The following is a 13634-nucleotide window of genomic DNA, read 5'->3' on the forward strand; positions in this document are numbered from 1 at the left end:
TTATTATTAAAGTTAAAAAAATGAGTAAAACGAAAAATGCAAAATATGAAAGAACAAAGAAATCATGAAACATTATGCGTATACATAATTGAGTTGTGATAAGTGTAGAATAGTTAGATTTAAACCAAAACAATTAGTTAAAAACATATCAAACCAATTAAACCCATAAATCTAATCTAATTTTATTTGCTTGGATTGGATCGAGTTCATCAAATTAACCCAACTTCTGATTATTGACAGCGATTACAGCAACCATCCCTACCACGTATTTTTTAGTACATTATTTTTATTAACTTGAATTTATTAAGACTTGCAAAATAATTATTCGTGCTATGTACTTAAATCAAAGATGAATCCATTAATTCGAATAAATTCCAGTCCGTAATAAATGTGTACAACAACATTAAGTATAGGTAAATATTTCATTGTTATTGCCATAGCTAATACGATACACGTTTATTATTCGATGATACAAAACAGTTTGTTCCTTATTCTTGGAACACGCAAGAACTTCTTCATAAAAAGATCTGTTTGATATGGAATTTTAGACACTCTGCTGTAATTGCTCACAATCTAATAAGGGTGTAGATGACAATGGTTATCTTTATGTACAGAGATGGGACTGCAAGTGACGAGGGCCAGAGCAACTACGTATGAGCCACCTTACCTTACTGCTTTCAATTAGATTCGAATTTATTCACTTCTAAACAAGTAACAAGCAATCAATATCTAGATACACCGGAAACATTAGTATAAAATCTCCAAAGATTTAGGAAAAAAATATTACACCGGAAACATTTTTGATTTAGTGATATTATTCAGTAATGTGGATTACAAATGTGTTCTTAACCAAGGCCTGTTCCTGCATCCTGTCGAGGAGCGTCAGCTTTAATGCGTGGCGGCCTGACAATTCGATCAACGAGTCCATATTCAACCGCTTCCTGTGCGTTGAAGCGTTTCATCCTGCTCAGGTCAAGGGTAATCTGAAGAGATGCATTCACAACATGTTAGTTTCTATGCCAACAAACTCATGAAGGCAGGAACTAAAATACGCACAATCCAAAAAATGGATTTCAAATAGAAAACTCAAGGAGGGCAAAGAACAATTGTTGGAAAAGCACAAGCACATCCCATCCTTGTTTAAAGGAGTATGTCAAAGAGTCTCTCTTGGGACAATTTTTTGTTTGAGCACTTCTAGAAGAGAAAAATAATAAATAAATAAAAGATATAAGATTTTCAATAAGCTCGAATTTATAAACTAATCTTTAGAAACTCTCCAGTATAACTTATCTAAGTTCTTATTTTTAACTTTTGCCAAAGTTAATTTTAGCTTCCGGAAAAATTAAGTTTCTTTTTTTTTCTCAAAAAAATGCTTGTGGATAAATTTGACCACACAAACCCAGAGTTGAATATCAGCAAAGAAAAGCTACTGATTTTTCAATTCAAGACTTATTCTTGTCTTGCAGTAAGTTGGATAGTCATGTTATATAAACCAGCACAGACGTCATAATCACAAACTCATTTAACTCCATGAATTTCATTGTTGGATGAACTAACCTTCTCAACAGGCTGACCTGTTTTCTTAGCCAGCTCATTGAAAAGGTAATCTCTGATTCTGAGTAGTTCATTTGCTTCATTCTGAATGTCATCAGCCTGACAATTTTCATGATGTTAGCATCCAAAGTAAAAACAATCCCATTCATCATCTGAGAGGTGATATCTATGACGACAAGACATACCTGTCCACGAGCAGCTCCAGCTGGAGATTGAAGGGCAATTCTAGATAGAGGCATTGTAGAACGATGACCCTAGATACAACAGAATATCATGAAGAGATTAATAGATCGTCAGACCCATTTCAATGAACCAGTGAGGTCTACTCGATACAATGAGCTAAAGGCGCAATTGTATGAAATCAAATAGACGTGAATGCCACAAACAACACAGCAGAATGGAGCTGAAAGAGGGAGCTCCCGAGTCAAAATTCTGATAGTATTAATGACTGAAAGAGTAATTCAATGATCATTACTATTTTTTTTTCCATTTATTATCTAATTGTGTGATGTGATCCCAGTTCTGTATGGGATATATCCTCGTTCTATTTTCAAACTACAAGACTTGTCAGGTTTTCAATCGTAATAGAGTACCACAAGTGTTATTACTAAAAAAATGGACATTCATGAAAAATAATGATATGCTATAAATATAAACAGTAGTACATGTCAAGTACTCGCTACTGTTATCTTTTTCTTTTCTTGTGTTGTTTCAAATGTATATGAAGTCAAGACTAATTTTACTCATATTAATGATGGGAGGATACACAAATGTATCATGTATGATGTAGAGACAAATCTCCCTTACAGAGGCCTAAAGTCCATGCAACATTGGATAATTTGTTTTATATTGGGAGTAGAAATTTCTAATCACATAAAGTCAGCAGGATAGACTTGACTTTTATGAGTTTTATCAACAGACACTGATTATAGAGTACCTTTTCACCAGCAGCAAGGAGAAATGTTGCAAGATTATAAGCAAAACCAACACAGTGGGTGGCTACAGAACTTTGCAAGCTCTGCATTGTGTCATAGATAGCCATGCTTGGTGTAAGCTGCAAAATTGGCAAGCTTAGGCAAGTTAAAAAACATGACTAATTAACAAGATGAAGAAAGAAATAGAAGGATTTAATTGATTGATCATAGAACACTTAGTCAGAGGACTTACATCACCACCAGGACCATTTATGTACATATAGAGCTTCTTGGAGTTCTCTATACTGTCAAGATACAGCATAGTCGCCAATATTTGGTTACTAAATTCTTCATCTATCTCTTGTCCAATGAAGATAATACGTTCTCGATACTGCATCAATAATGAACTAGTGTTTGTACTACTTTAAAAAAGAGATGAATAACTAAAGGAAACTTGAGGTTCACTATACCTAAGTTATACAAAAGAAAACCAGCATCTTTTGTATGTGTGAAGCGTAAAATTAGTAATATACACCAAGGACTAATGACTTACTAGGGCATTCCATATATCAACCCATTGCCAAGTTCCTTCACCAGGTGTCCTATAGGGCACTTTGGGAGTGCCTATGGGCATCATTCGAATACTCGCCCTTGATGGATTGTGTTTGGCATACCTGAAAACATGAAAAATCTATAGTTTGCATCAGTCTGTTTCAAACAATGCACCCCCAATTAGAGTAAACCATGCTGTTCCATACTTTTGCTAGTTCAAAGATTATTAAGAACGCCCTTCACAATTCACATTCGTATCTTGAAATTAATTAAGAAATATTGATAGAATATCTATTGATATATTGAAGAACATGATTATTAAATCACAGAATACATATAAAATACAACAGAAACTGCGGTCTCAGAGTCAAAGACTCCGACATAGATGGGTTCTCTATCCAAATAACCAAAAAAGCAACTCACCAATCACCCTATATACCTATGACATAATTGCTCCAGAAATTCTTTCCTTAACTGTCAACATGGCAGCGACTATTCAACAAATTCTAATTATACATAAACTCCTAATGATAATTATATTGAATATATTTTAATATATAACAACTGTTTTTCCTTACTGCTAATAACCATCCTAAATGTCTCCAAGGCCGAAAGTAGGAAACTGGCTCTTCCACATTATCTTTGTCCACTTCAAATACCAATTACTTTGCCATCTTCACTTAGCTCTTATTATATCACAAAATTAACAATCTTAATTGCTTCTCTGCACATAAAATACAAGGGTTGAAATTTCTCTCCAAACCTGGAGCATAAACCCTTGCTTTTCCTTCCTATCAATTTGTGGTTTGTTAAATGGCGTGAGCCTCCGCTTCTCTAACCCTGAAACCAAGGCTGCAATAAATTTTCCCAAAAGTTAAATGTTCCACAAAGTCTCTTAATAAATTCAACCAATGAATGCTTGAGCCTTCCGTACTTAGTTTTTCAAATTTACTTTTTACACCCTCACTTGCACTCTCTGCTTTAGCCTTTGTGATCCATCCAATGGGGTCTTTTTCAATAAAATAGGCAGTTAAACCCTTTTTTTCTGCCATACTATATTCATCAAACTGTGATGATAATCCAAATTAGACTCATTTCCTGCAGAATCTCCATCGTTGCAGTTAAAACTTTCATTCTGCTCCTCTAGATGATTGACCAACACCTTCGTTAACAGCTTTTTAGTCATGAAAAATTCCATAGATCCCATCTTTTCTTTTGAAGGAAGCATCGATTTTGACCTCTAACGAACCCAATTGCTCAGTCACATTAGTCACTGAAATGATGAATTCAATTTCTGCATAACAAACACTTTTAAGTCCGGCAAGAAACCAAAGCAATAGAATGCCAATTGTCAAATTAAAGAACAGTATAATTAAATCGCACAAAATAAATAGAATACAACAAAATTTGCTGTCCATAAAGACTCTTTCAGAAAAGAGTTCTCTATCCAAACAAATTGCCAAAAAACACATCTATCCCCCTATGAAAAACATATTTAACGATATGTAAGTATGTAACTGCTCCTAACTTTCTGCCAAAAACTTTATACCTGCTCTTAACTCTGTTGCAATCATACATGATATCTCGTGTTATGGACACCGTGAACTCGGTTGCTGTTTAAAATTACTTACTAACCAATAATATTAACAATAAATAAGCAGGATTTCCTTCCTGCAGCAAGAATAACTACATGGGAATCGAAGTGCCGCGTTTGCATATTTAGGGAAACAGAGTCTATAAATCTACCATGTACAGTAGAAAAACAATATAGCAGAAATCAAGCACATCAGCTGCAAGAAACATTACATATACATTATTTATTTCTCATAAAATAATGAGCTGCGAAGAGGATAAAAAGGAAATAGAATTGATTCCTTGTTTGTTATATAGCACGGAAGAAACAAAGATGAATTGGAAAAGGAGAGTGAAGAATTACCGACACTGAAGAGTCTTGTGTACTTTCCCATAAAATTCAGCGGTTACATTAGGTTTTACCGCTCCAAAAGAAACTGCAATGGAAAACGATGAGCGGGCAAACAGAGAAATATAAAGATTGAAAGATAACAAGAAAAAGATGAAATGAGACACACTCGGAGATTGAAGTTTCAACCCGGAGTAGAGTTTCGTGGCAACGCTGAAACCGCAAAAAGAGAGAACACAAGACGCATTAGTTACACTATACAGTAAAATATATAATTTTGGAGGAGAAGGGGAGAGAGACTGTGACCTAAAATTGGAAGAGGAAGAAAGCCGAGGTGCAGAACCAGTGGTGTAGGGTGCCACCGCCATGTTGGAGCGATTATGAGCGGATAGGGAACGCACTTTTGTGCTCCAAGAACCAGAAGAGAAAGGAGCTTCTTGCAAGAGGAATGGAGATGAATGGATATCAGAGACGATGTCGTTTGGATCCTCCTTATGCTAAACTACTGAATATTCCGTCAGGCTTTGAAATTTTTTTCTTAGAATATATAGTATTTTTTATAATTAAATAAATATTTGTTAATAATATTTTCTTTAACTAAATACTTATTAAAATTTTCAGCAATAATTTTTATCTCACATTTTGGATCACGTTGTAGTAGATGATCTTTTCGGATTAACGTTTACATTTAAAGAGCAAAACCACAAGACTAAAATTTATATTAAAGTTGTGTTTATTATTAATTGATGTGGAAATAAATGTAACTAACATATAATCAAAAGCATGTTAATAAAATTTGAAGAATGATTTATAGAATATTTAAATAAAGTATGTGGATTTCATAAATTATCCAGATGAATTAACATTTTTTTTATGAAATTACTTTTAAAAGAAAAATTGTAGCAAGGTATTCTCTATATTAGACTTGATAGAAAAATTAATCATGTTATAAACTTTATCGTCAATAATATGTACATATATATATATAGATGTTTGTACTACAACAAATACAAGAAAAAACTTTTGGACTAGAAATTCAAATTTCAAGATTAATCAATAATAAATAATATCTAAAATCACATAAAATAAAATAAAAATTTTATATATATATATATATATATATATATAAATAATCCGTAGTGGATTCTAGTCAAAATATTTGAAGAGACTAAAATAATATAATCAAATTTTATATATTTAATTATTATTACTAATATATTGTATTGAAATTCTTATATGTTTTTTCTTACAAAAATTATAGTTTTGAAATTGTTAGGTCTACAAAGGGGGCCTGAGCCTAGGTTTATGGGTCATTTCTAATGTGGGACTTAGACTCACACTTGGATTCCTAACAATCTCTCTCTCAAGTGTGAGTTCCTTCAACGATATTGGTACACTCCTCCTCCAACGGAAGGATACCACTTGTTAGGTTTACAGGTGAGGTTTTACTGGGAAGATACAACACCAATGAGACCTGAGTCCAACCACATAAGGCATTAACACCACTCTCAACCCAAAATCTTAAAGCAATGAGTTTATGGGTTTTTATTCTTATATAGTGCTCTACTTTCTCATTTCTAGCTATTGTGAGACTTAAACTCACACTTAGATTCCTATCAAAAAATTGTATTTGATATGAAACTCATTTTAAATTATTTTTTTCTAATTTCATATCTTTTCCTGGATATTTCCATATTTGAGCACGTTTTCTTATAATAAGTTTTAAAGAATTAATATGAAATATTTCGCCTATAATTCAAAAAAATTAATATGAAACTTCTCACTTATAATTCTTTGAATTTTAGAAAATTGTTTTCTAATTCAACAATTAACAATTAAATTTCTAGTATCATGTTTGGAACTTCAAGGGTATATTCCCTTTTATCACTTCACAAAAATTGAATCTATTATTTTATTTTTCATTAATATACCTATTTAAACAAAAATTAAGACTAAAAAATAATTTATCAAAATCTAATAAAAAATTGAGAGGCGTAATTAATATAAAAAATATGATAATCAAGTTACAAATGGTTATGAAAAATCATATAATGCATAACTTTTCTTTTTATATTCATAAAAAAATAAATATACAAAATATACCTAAGATGAAAGAAAAAACTAAATATCAAATTAATATTTTTCTATCAAAAGAACGGAAAGAGCTACCTTTTCTTTTATCTGAAAAAATAACAGATGAGAATTAAGAACGAAAGAATAAATTTATATATGATTTTTTATTTTTTTTTAAAACAAAAAAAAAACAATAAATAAATACAATATATGAAAAACTTAAAATAAAAAAAATAAAATAAAAATATCTTAATAAATTTAATTATTCATTATTATGTTAATTTTTTATTTTACTATTTATTAATATTAAATATTATATTTTATAAAAAAATAAAAATTAATTGACAAAAAATTTAAAAATACTTTTTTAAAAAATTAAAAAATCTTGGGGCATAGCCCCCTGCGGACCTTCCCCTTATAATATTATAACACAGCATATTAAAAAAGTCCAAGTTTTCGGTGCTATTAGATAATAAAAAATTCATTATTTCCTTCACAGAAAATTGAACATTACACTAATATTATATAATTATTAGATAATGATGCCAGCTAATATATCGAAATAAAATTTAGAACATTACACTAATATTATATAACTTGTTAACAAAAACATAAGGTTATGACTTGTGTTCACACTTTAAAAATTTAATAAAATAATTTGAGTTGTAATTAAACATTATAATTAATAATAAAACTTACCATTTTAGAACATATTATAAATTACTTTTTCTATTCATTGTATGAGATATAATAAAAAGAAAAAGTGAAAGAGCAGGAAAATTATACATATGTATACGTAGAGAAAGTACTTATATTTAAGAGTAATTTTGAAAAATGTGTATAATTATATATTGTTAATATAATAATAATAACATAAGTATATAAGAGAAATTTTCATTTTTTAACTAATATCTCATTTGATAGTACAAACTACAAAATAAAACGTCATATATTTTCCGATCAAACAAAACGAATAGTTACGAGAATATAGAGTAAATGTCTTTTATAAAAGTTATCTTAAATTTAATTTTAATGGTGATCAAGACAATATGATATGATATTATTCAACAATTAAACTTGTTCTCAATAATATTAAAATTCATGTATATAAGATCAAGCATTCCACCCACCCACACAGAAAGAGAGGAAAATGTAAATTACAATTACATGTTACTGTATAGCTTGTAGTGTAAAAGTTAGGATAATTAAACGATTTTTCATAGTATATATAAATAACGCTTAAGTTATTTTAAGAATAATCTTAAAATAATGATTTTTTATTTGAGTCTCAATTTTGTTTTTACCTGTTTTTATTCTTAAAACTAAATAATATTAAAAACTTACAACTACTCATGCTTCATATTCAACCAGTTGACTCGTCATTTTTCTTATCTAAAGGTTCCTAAAAGCATCACAGATTTTAGCGGTTAGATCAATATAAAAAGATAAAACGCCACTTAAATCCCTAAAACTGTAATAGTAATTATTGATATTTTGTCTCTCACCAACGCCAAGTAACCTAATAAAAAGTAACTAATGAATGTGAGTTTCTAAATAACTTTAAAAATTAAGCGTATAGCAAAGGTTATAAGGCAAGATTTTGTAATTTGAATTTACTACAACAAGCATGAATTGAACAGAAAAATAAAACTTCTTTGAAGTGTGTTATACAGAACCAGATGAATCAACAATGAAACAAGCCACCATCTTATATGAGTCATAATTAGTGCCCTCAAGCTGTGGATTCAGACTCCTCCACAGAACAAGACATCAATCATCATGATCTTCCAAAGATGTGTAGATCATCCTGCACCAAAAACCATTAGTAAGAATAATAACTTAACAGCAATGCCTTTTAAAGAACATTGACACTTTCTCTGCTAATCACCATACCAAAATAAGGATAGGAAAAGGATAAAAACAAGATAGAAGAGTTTGACAAGCCGTTGCTTCTTTTCCTTAGGGAGCAAGTTGAATATCTCTGTAACATCAATCAGATGAGTTCCTTGTCTATACCTGTTCAAAGGGAACAAAATATGTAATTAGGAACATCATACTAAGCACATTCCAGAGCATACTAAGATAATACAAATGATTAAAGCATGAAACAACACACAAATGCTACTAGGTGATTTCGATCAGAAACTGATGCTGAACTCTAAAATAGGAAACTCCTTTATTTAACAGGCAAGGTGCATAGACTGTCCTAAAGAACTCGGCTAAAGAGTAACTTTTAACTTGAGTTACTAATTTTGAATACTAAATCATTCCCTTAAGTAGCAAACAAATCTGAGAATGTAGCCTGATTATCAATTATATAAAGGGATAGAGCAAGTTTCACCTACTTAGTTCATTTTTGTGTGGTGAATCATGCGTACATCACTCCTTTGGCTGATTACAATAATAGGGATGTTAAGGGCTATTTCCGAGTTTGGTGCAGTTTGAGAATCAAACTCCATTAAATTAGCCTTCACTAATCCTTAAAAATTAGAAACCAAACTGAACTGCTTGTCCCATTTCATTTGGATTTTTGAATTCCAACAAAAACTAAACCAACTATAATGACCTTTTACAATACATGGATTAAAGAATATAATAACATAAAGTTCATAGTTCTAAACCTAGATAGATAGTAGAAGATGGAGGATACAGAGTGGGATTCACTGAAGAAAAAAACAATACGAGGCCTATTGACTTCATCATACAAGAGAAATTGCCAATCACCCCCCAGCCCTTTTTTCCAGTGAACCAATACTACGAAAAAGAATGAACAAACTTTCCATATGGTAAAAAATTTGGTTAACTAGTATGGTTTTATTCTCTTAACACTCCTATACTCTCGAATGAAAGAGCAGAATAATGCAAAGAACCCAAAATCAAATCCAAACCCTCACCCAAACTACTCTTGAACAGAATATTACACTTCGTAACATCTAGGCTGCTTAGCAACTCCATGAAGTGTAAACTGAAACTTACATTATATCAATCAAATTGCCTTCTATCATGCCATGAACAAGTGACTCTTTTCCTGGTCAGTCACATTACTTCAAAGCCAATGCAAAGATTATAACTTCTAACTCAATCTGCCATCCACTCTTAGTGTACAGACATGGATTGTTTTCACTTAGATGTTTTCTTAAAACCATAATATTCATTAACCAGTATATTTCATAAACAATAAACTTGGATTACTTCTAAATTTGATAGAAAACTTACAGTCTCACGTTGTAGTAGATGTACGGAGCGCAGAACAGTGCCATGATCCAATGCCCTGTGACGAGGTAGAAGCTGCATAGAACACCTACTATAATGTATTCAGGCAATACCACTTTGTTTATTCGAGATGCGGAATCATATGGATTTATATAATCAAATTCAAGGTCTGCCAGGCACATTAACTGCAACAAATGTTAAACATCAGCAGTCAGATTATACCAACAATAAAAAAGATGAAAGCACACCAAACCGCAACCAAATTCATTAGATTCTTGGAGAACATATCAATGACAAAACACATTTTGGTAGTAATAAATAACACTTAACAATCTTCAGACGCAGAAACATAAAAGTAACAAAACATGGACATAAAGCTGGATGAGGCTCCTAACTTCTGGAATATACAATTGATCAAGTAAAGACATGAACACATAAAACATAAGAAAACTAGGTCCTCTCCAGTAGATAGACCTCTTTTCAAAATTATAATAAGCACATATGTAATGTAACCTAACCATACCAGCATCAATCTTTGACCCCCCAGAGTTTTATTAAAATTGAATGTCATAAATTTGTTAATTGAGTATCATAAAGACTCTGACACATTCATTCTGTTTGTTGAAGTACATCTTCTGAGGAAATACTCTACCTAGACCCTTACCTATAAAAATAGACCCTTACATATGAAAATGTTGCGAAACTTTTTTACACCGCATAAGAACCCGTATGCACATAATTTTCATCTCAAGTGTATTCGCTTGAAATTGGTAAGTATTTTTTTCCTCGACTTTTTTAAAATACGAATTGACTTCATATTCTTTTTACCCACAGCAATCAAAGTTACACGTGGAACAATCAAGCATACACCCTGTTGAATGTTTGAACCAAAGAACCAATTTTCTGATGATGGGGCGCTTTAAATTGCTCTGAAGTTGACTTTAACAAGATATTGAAAAGAAAAGAAAAAAAGAAACATACACACAAGCAAAAAGCATGAGATTAGGGCTTTTGGGATTGACCTGATAAATGACGAGTACAATTAAGGCAATAAGGATAAAGAAGGAGATGAGCCACGCAAAGATATCAGCCATTCTCCCTCTCTTCTCCTCTTTCTCTGGTTTTCGATTTCAGTTGCAGCACAACGGCGTTCGAAACATGCGATGTTAATTGACACGATGGCAGTACAAAGAGCTCGGACGCAGAGTGCACGACACAAGAAGGAACACAGGAAAGAAACCTCGGAGGGTTTGGATTCAGCAGACAGACAAACACTCGGAGAAGCTAAGAATCGTGTGCCAACTTAACCATTCAAGGGTCCTTGCCAGTCCAACCGAGAAAAGAAAGGAAATACTAAATAGTAAACCCTTTTAGAAAAAATAAAAACAGAAAATAAAAAGATTAAATGCTCTTCATCTTTAATCGTGTAAAATGATAAAATTGGTGAAAGGATTGGTTAGTTAACAATTTGTTACTTCTATTTTTTTTTATTTTTTTTATTATAATGACATTCGACATGAATATTTTGCATAAAGTCCTTAATTTAAATTGTGGTCAAAATTATAATTAAAAAAATCTTTAAAGTAAGTAGTATTTTTTTAAAAAATATATATATTTTATCTAAAATTATATATTCTTTTTAAGTAACCGCGAGTTTGACGTAGATAATTTTATCTTTTATTAAAATATTTCATTTATTATTTTATTTTTTTGTAAGTATTTTCTTTAATTCACTGTTATAATCATTTTTTAATGATATATATTGTTCTCTATTAATTTTATCCTTATCAATATATTTTATTTTGTTATTTTATTTTATAAATTTTTGCAAATACTTTTTTAAATTGATTAATTATCAAAATTATGTGATAGTTTTTTATTTTATCACAAAAATTTGAATGCATCTACGCATATGTTTTTACCTATTTGAATATAAAGTATTTAGAGAATCAAACTTTATACAATATTACGTAATCAAATATTCAAAATTATAAAAGCTAAATTAAGATATGTGATAAAATAAAAATATAGTACAGAGCAATGATAAAAATAATATTTCAATAGATAAATTTGAAATAGTTAAAAAATAGAAAATTATAAATAAATTATAAGTGTTTGTTTTTAAATTTATTGTAATTTTATTTTATTAAGACTGCAGAAGGTGGAAGAAAAAAAATATTTAAATTATCTCACCCCTTAATTTCTAAACGGTTTGATTTGAGACTATTAGATCATATACAAACAGATACAAACATTAACTTAGTTAATGGTTATAAGATAAGAGGACAATTGATGATGATAACAACTTATTCATGCATCAGAAAAACAAACGAAAAACCCATTAAATTTTCAAAAGCTTGCTAACAAATTCCCTAATTTCTCTCATCAAAAAAAGTTTTTTGAAGGAGAAAATATAATTAAAGAAAATTTACTTTAAAAATAATTAGTCAATTTTTTTAAATATAAATATTTTATCTCCAAATAAATTATTTTAAAAAATCTAACTCTATCTAATATTATACAGTATTATAACATCAAAGTTACGAAAAAAATAACTTAACATACGTGATAAAATACAAATATATTGAACTATAATAAAAATAAACTTTAAAATAGATAAAGAATAACAAGTTTATAAATAAGTTATAAATGTTTATTTTTTAAATTTATTATAATTTTATTTCATTGAATCGTAATAAATAATTTGTATTTTGTTGTTCTATCATAACATAGTTACAAGATAAGAAGGTAATTTAGGAAGACAACTTCTCCAAACAATGGAAAATATATATATATATATATATATATATATATATATATATATATATATATTAAATTTCAAGAGTTTCTTAAGAGATTCATTAATCCCTCTTCTCAATGAAAATTCCTTAAAAAATATAATTAAAGGAATTTTATTTTTTCTTTAAAATAGTCAAATTTGTATATATAAATATTTTATCTCAATATAAAGAAGTTAAAGAATTTAATTCCAATGCTATACAATATTATGTAACCAAAGATTCAAAATAATAACAAAATAAAAAAAATACAAAGAGATATGTGATAAAACAGAAATACAAAACTGATGTATAATAAAGATAAATTTTAAACAGAGAAAAAGAAAAATAATTACAAATAAGTCATAGATATTTGTTTTTAAATTTATTATAATTTATTTTATTGAGTTTTTGTTAATCATTCATATTTTTTTAGTCACTATATATTATAAGCTAATAAGAAAATTATTATCTATATAACGGATTTTGATCAAAAGTTTTAAATGATCAAAATAATATAATAATTCTTTGATTATTAGATTAAATAATTAATATAATGTTTTAAAATATGTGAAAAAATAAAATTATCTTTTATATCCTCTTTTAAAAGAAAAATACATTATAGTCAAA

The 13634-nt window shown here is 29.5% G+C and overlaps 2 protein-coding genes and 1 pseudogene across 3 annotated transcripts; all 3 read right to left on the bottom strand.

The window, feature by feature from the left end:
- Positions 1-668: 668 nt before the first annotated feature.
- On the bottom strand, positions 669-5460 carry CLP2 (CLP protease proteolytic subunit 2). 2 transcript variants are annotated; one of them, XM_028060254.1, is made up of 9 exons: positions 5248-5460; positions 5111-5154; positions 4957-5029; positions 3022-3142; positions 2722-2859; positions 2492-2608; positions 1740-1808; positions 1558-1653; positions 669-983 (listed from the first exon to the last, which is right to left on the bottom strand). In XM_028060254.1, the coding sequence occupies exons 1-9, from the start codon at positions 5307-5309 to the stop codon at positions 846-848; spliced, it is 858 nt and encodes a 285-aa protein (XP_027916055.1). In that variant the 5' UTR covers positions 5310-5460; the 3' UTR covers positions 669-845. The 2 variants fall into 2 exon arrangements, with proteins under 2 accessions (XP_027916055.1, XP_027916054.1); XM_028060253.2 differs by having other exon boundaries at positions 4957-5154; positions 5248-5451.
- LOC146887953 (uncharacterized) lies at positions 3552-4672 on the bottom strand (annotated as a pseudogene).
- Positions 5461-8557: 3097 nt separating the features above from the next.
- On the bottom strand, positions 8558-11555 carry LOC114176702 (protein cornichon homolog 4-like). The gene is made up of 4 exons (XM_028061823.2): positions 11250-11555; positions 10231-10412; positions 8908-9030; positions 8558-8821 (listed from the first exon to the last, which is right to left on the bottom strand). Exons 1-4 carry the CDS (start codon positions 11319-11321, stop codon positions 8785-8787), a joined length of 414 nt encoding a protein of 137 aa, XP_027917624.2. The 5' UTR covers positions 11322-11555; the 3' UTR covers positions 8558-8784.
- Positions 11556-13634: the final 2079 nt, after the last annotated feature.

Source organism: Vigna unguiculata, chromosome 3 (genome assembly GCF_037176805.1).
Source record: "Vigna unguiculata cultivar grain cowpea cultivar isolate G323 ecotype 2 chromosome 3, ASM3717680v1, whole genome shotgun sequence".
NCBI classification, from domain to species: Eukaryota; Viridiplantae; Streptophyta; class Magnoliopsida; order Fabales; family Fabaceae; genus Vigna; species Vigna unguiculata.

Excerpts from the sequence above, each read along its gene's own strand:
- CLP2 (XM_028060253.2), bottom strand. The coding sequence starts at position 5,309 with ATGGCGGTGGCACCCTACACCACTGGTTCTGCACCTCGGCTTTCTTCC. Across the intron at positions 2,860-3,021 it reads TTGATATATGGAATGCCCTA|TATCGAGAACGTATTATCTT; the intron begins GTAAGTCATTAG and ends TTATTGATGCAG. Across the intron at positions 2,609-2,721 it reads TAAATGGTCCTGGTGGTGAT|CTTACACCAAGCATGGCTAT; the intron begins GTAAGTCCTCTG and ends CCAATTTTGCAG.
- LOC114176702 (XM_028061823.2), bottom strand. The coding sequence starts at position 11,321 with ATGGCTGATATCTTTGCGTGGCTCATCTCCTTCTTTATCCTTATTGCC. Across the intron at positions 10,413-11,249 it reads TTGTACTCGTCATTTATCAG|TTAATGTGCCTGGCAGACCT; the intron begins GTCAATCCCAAA and ends CATTTGTTGCAG. Across the intron at positions 9,031-10,230 it reads ATCTACTACAACGTGAGACT|GTATAGACAAGGAACTCATC; the intron begins GTAAGTTTTCTA and ends CCCTTTGAACAG.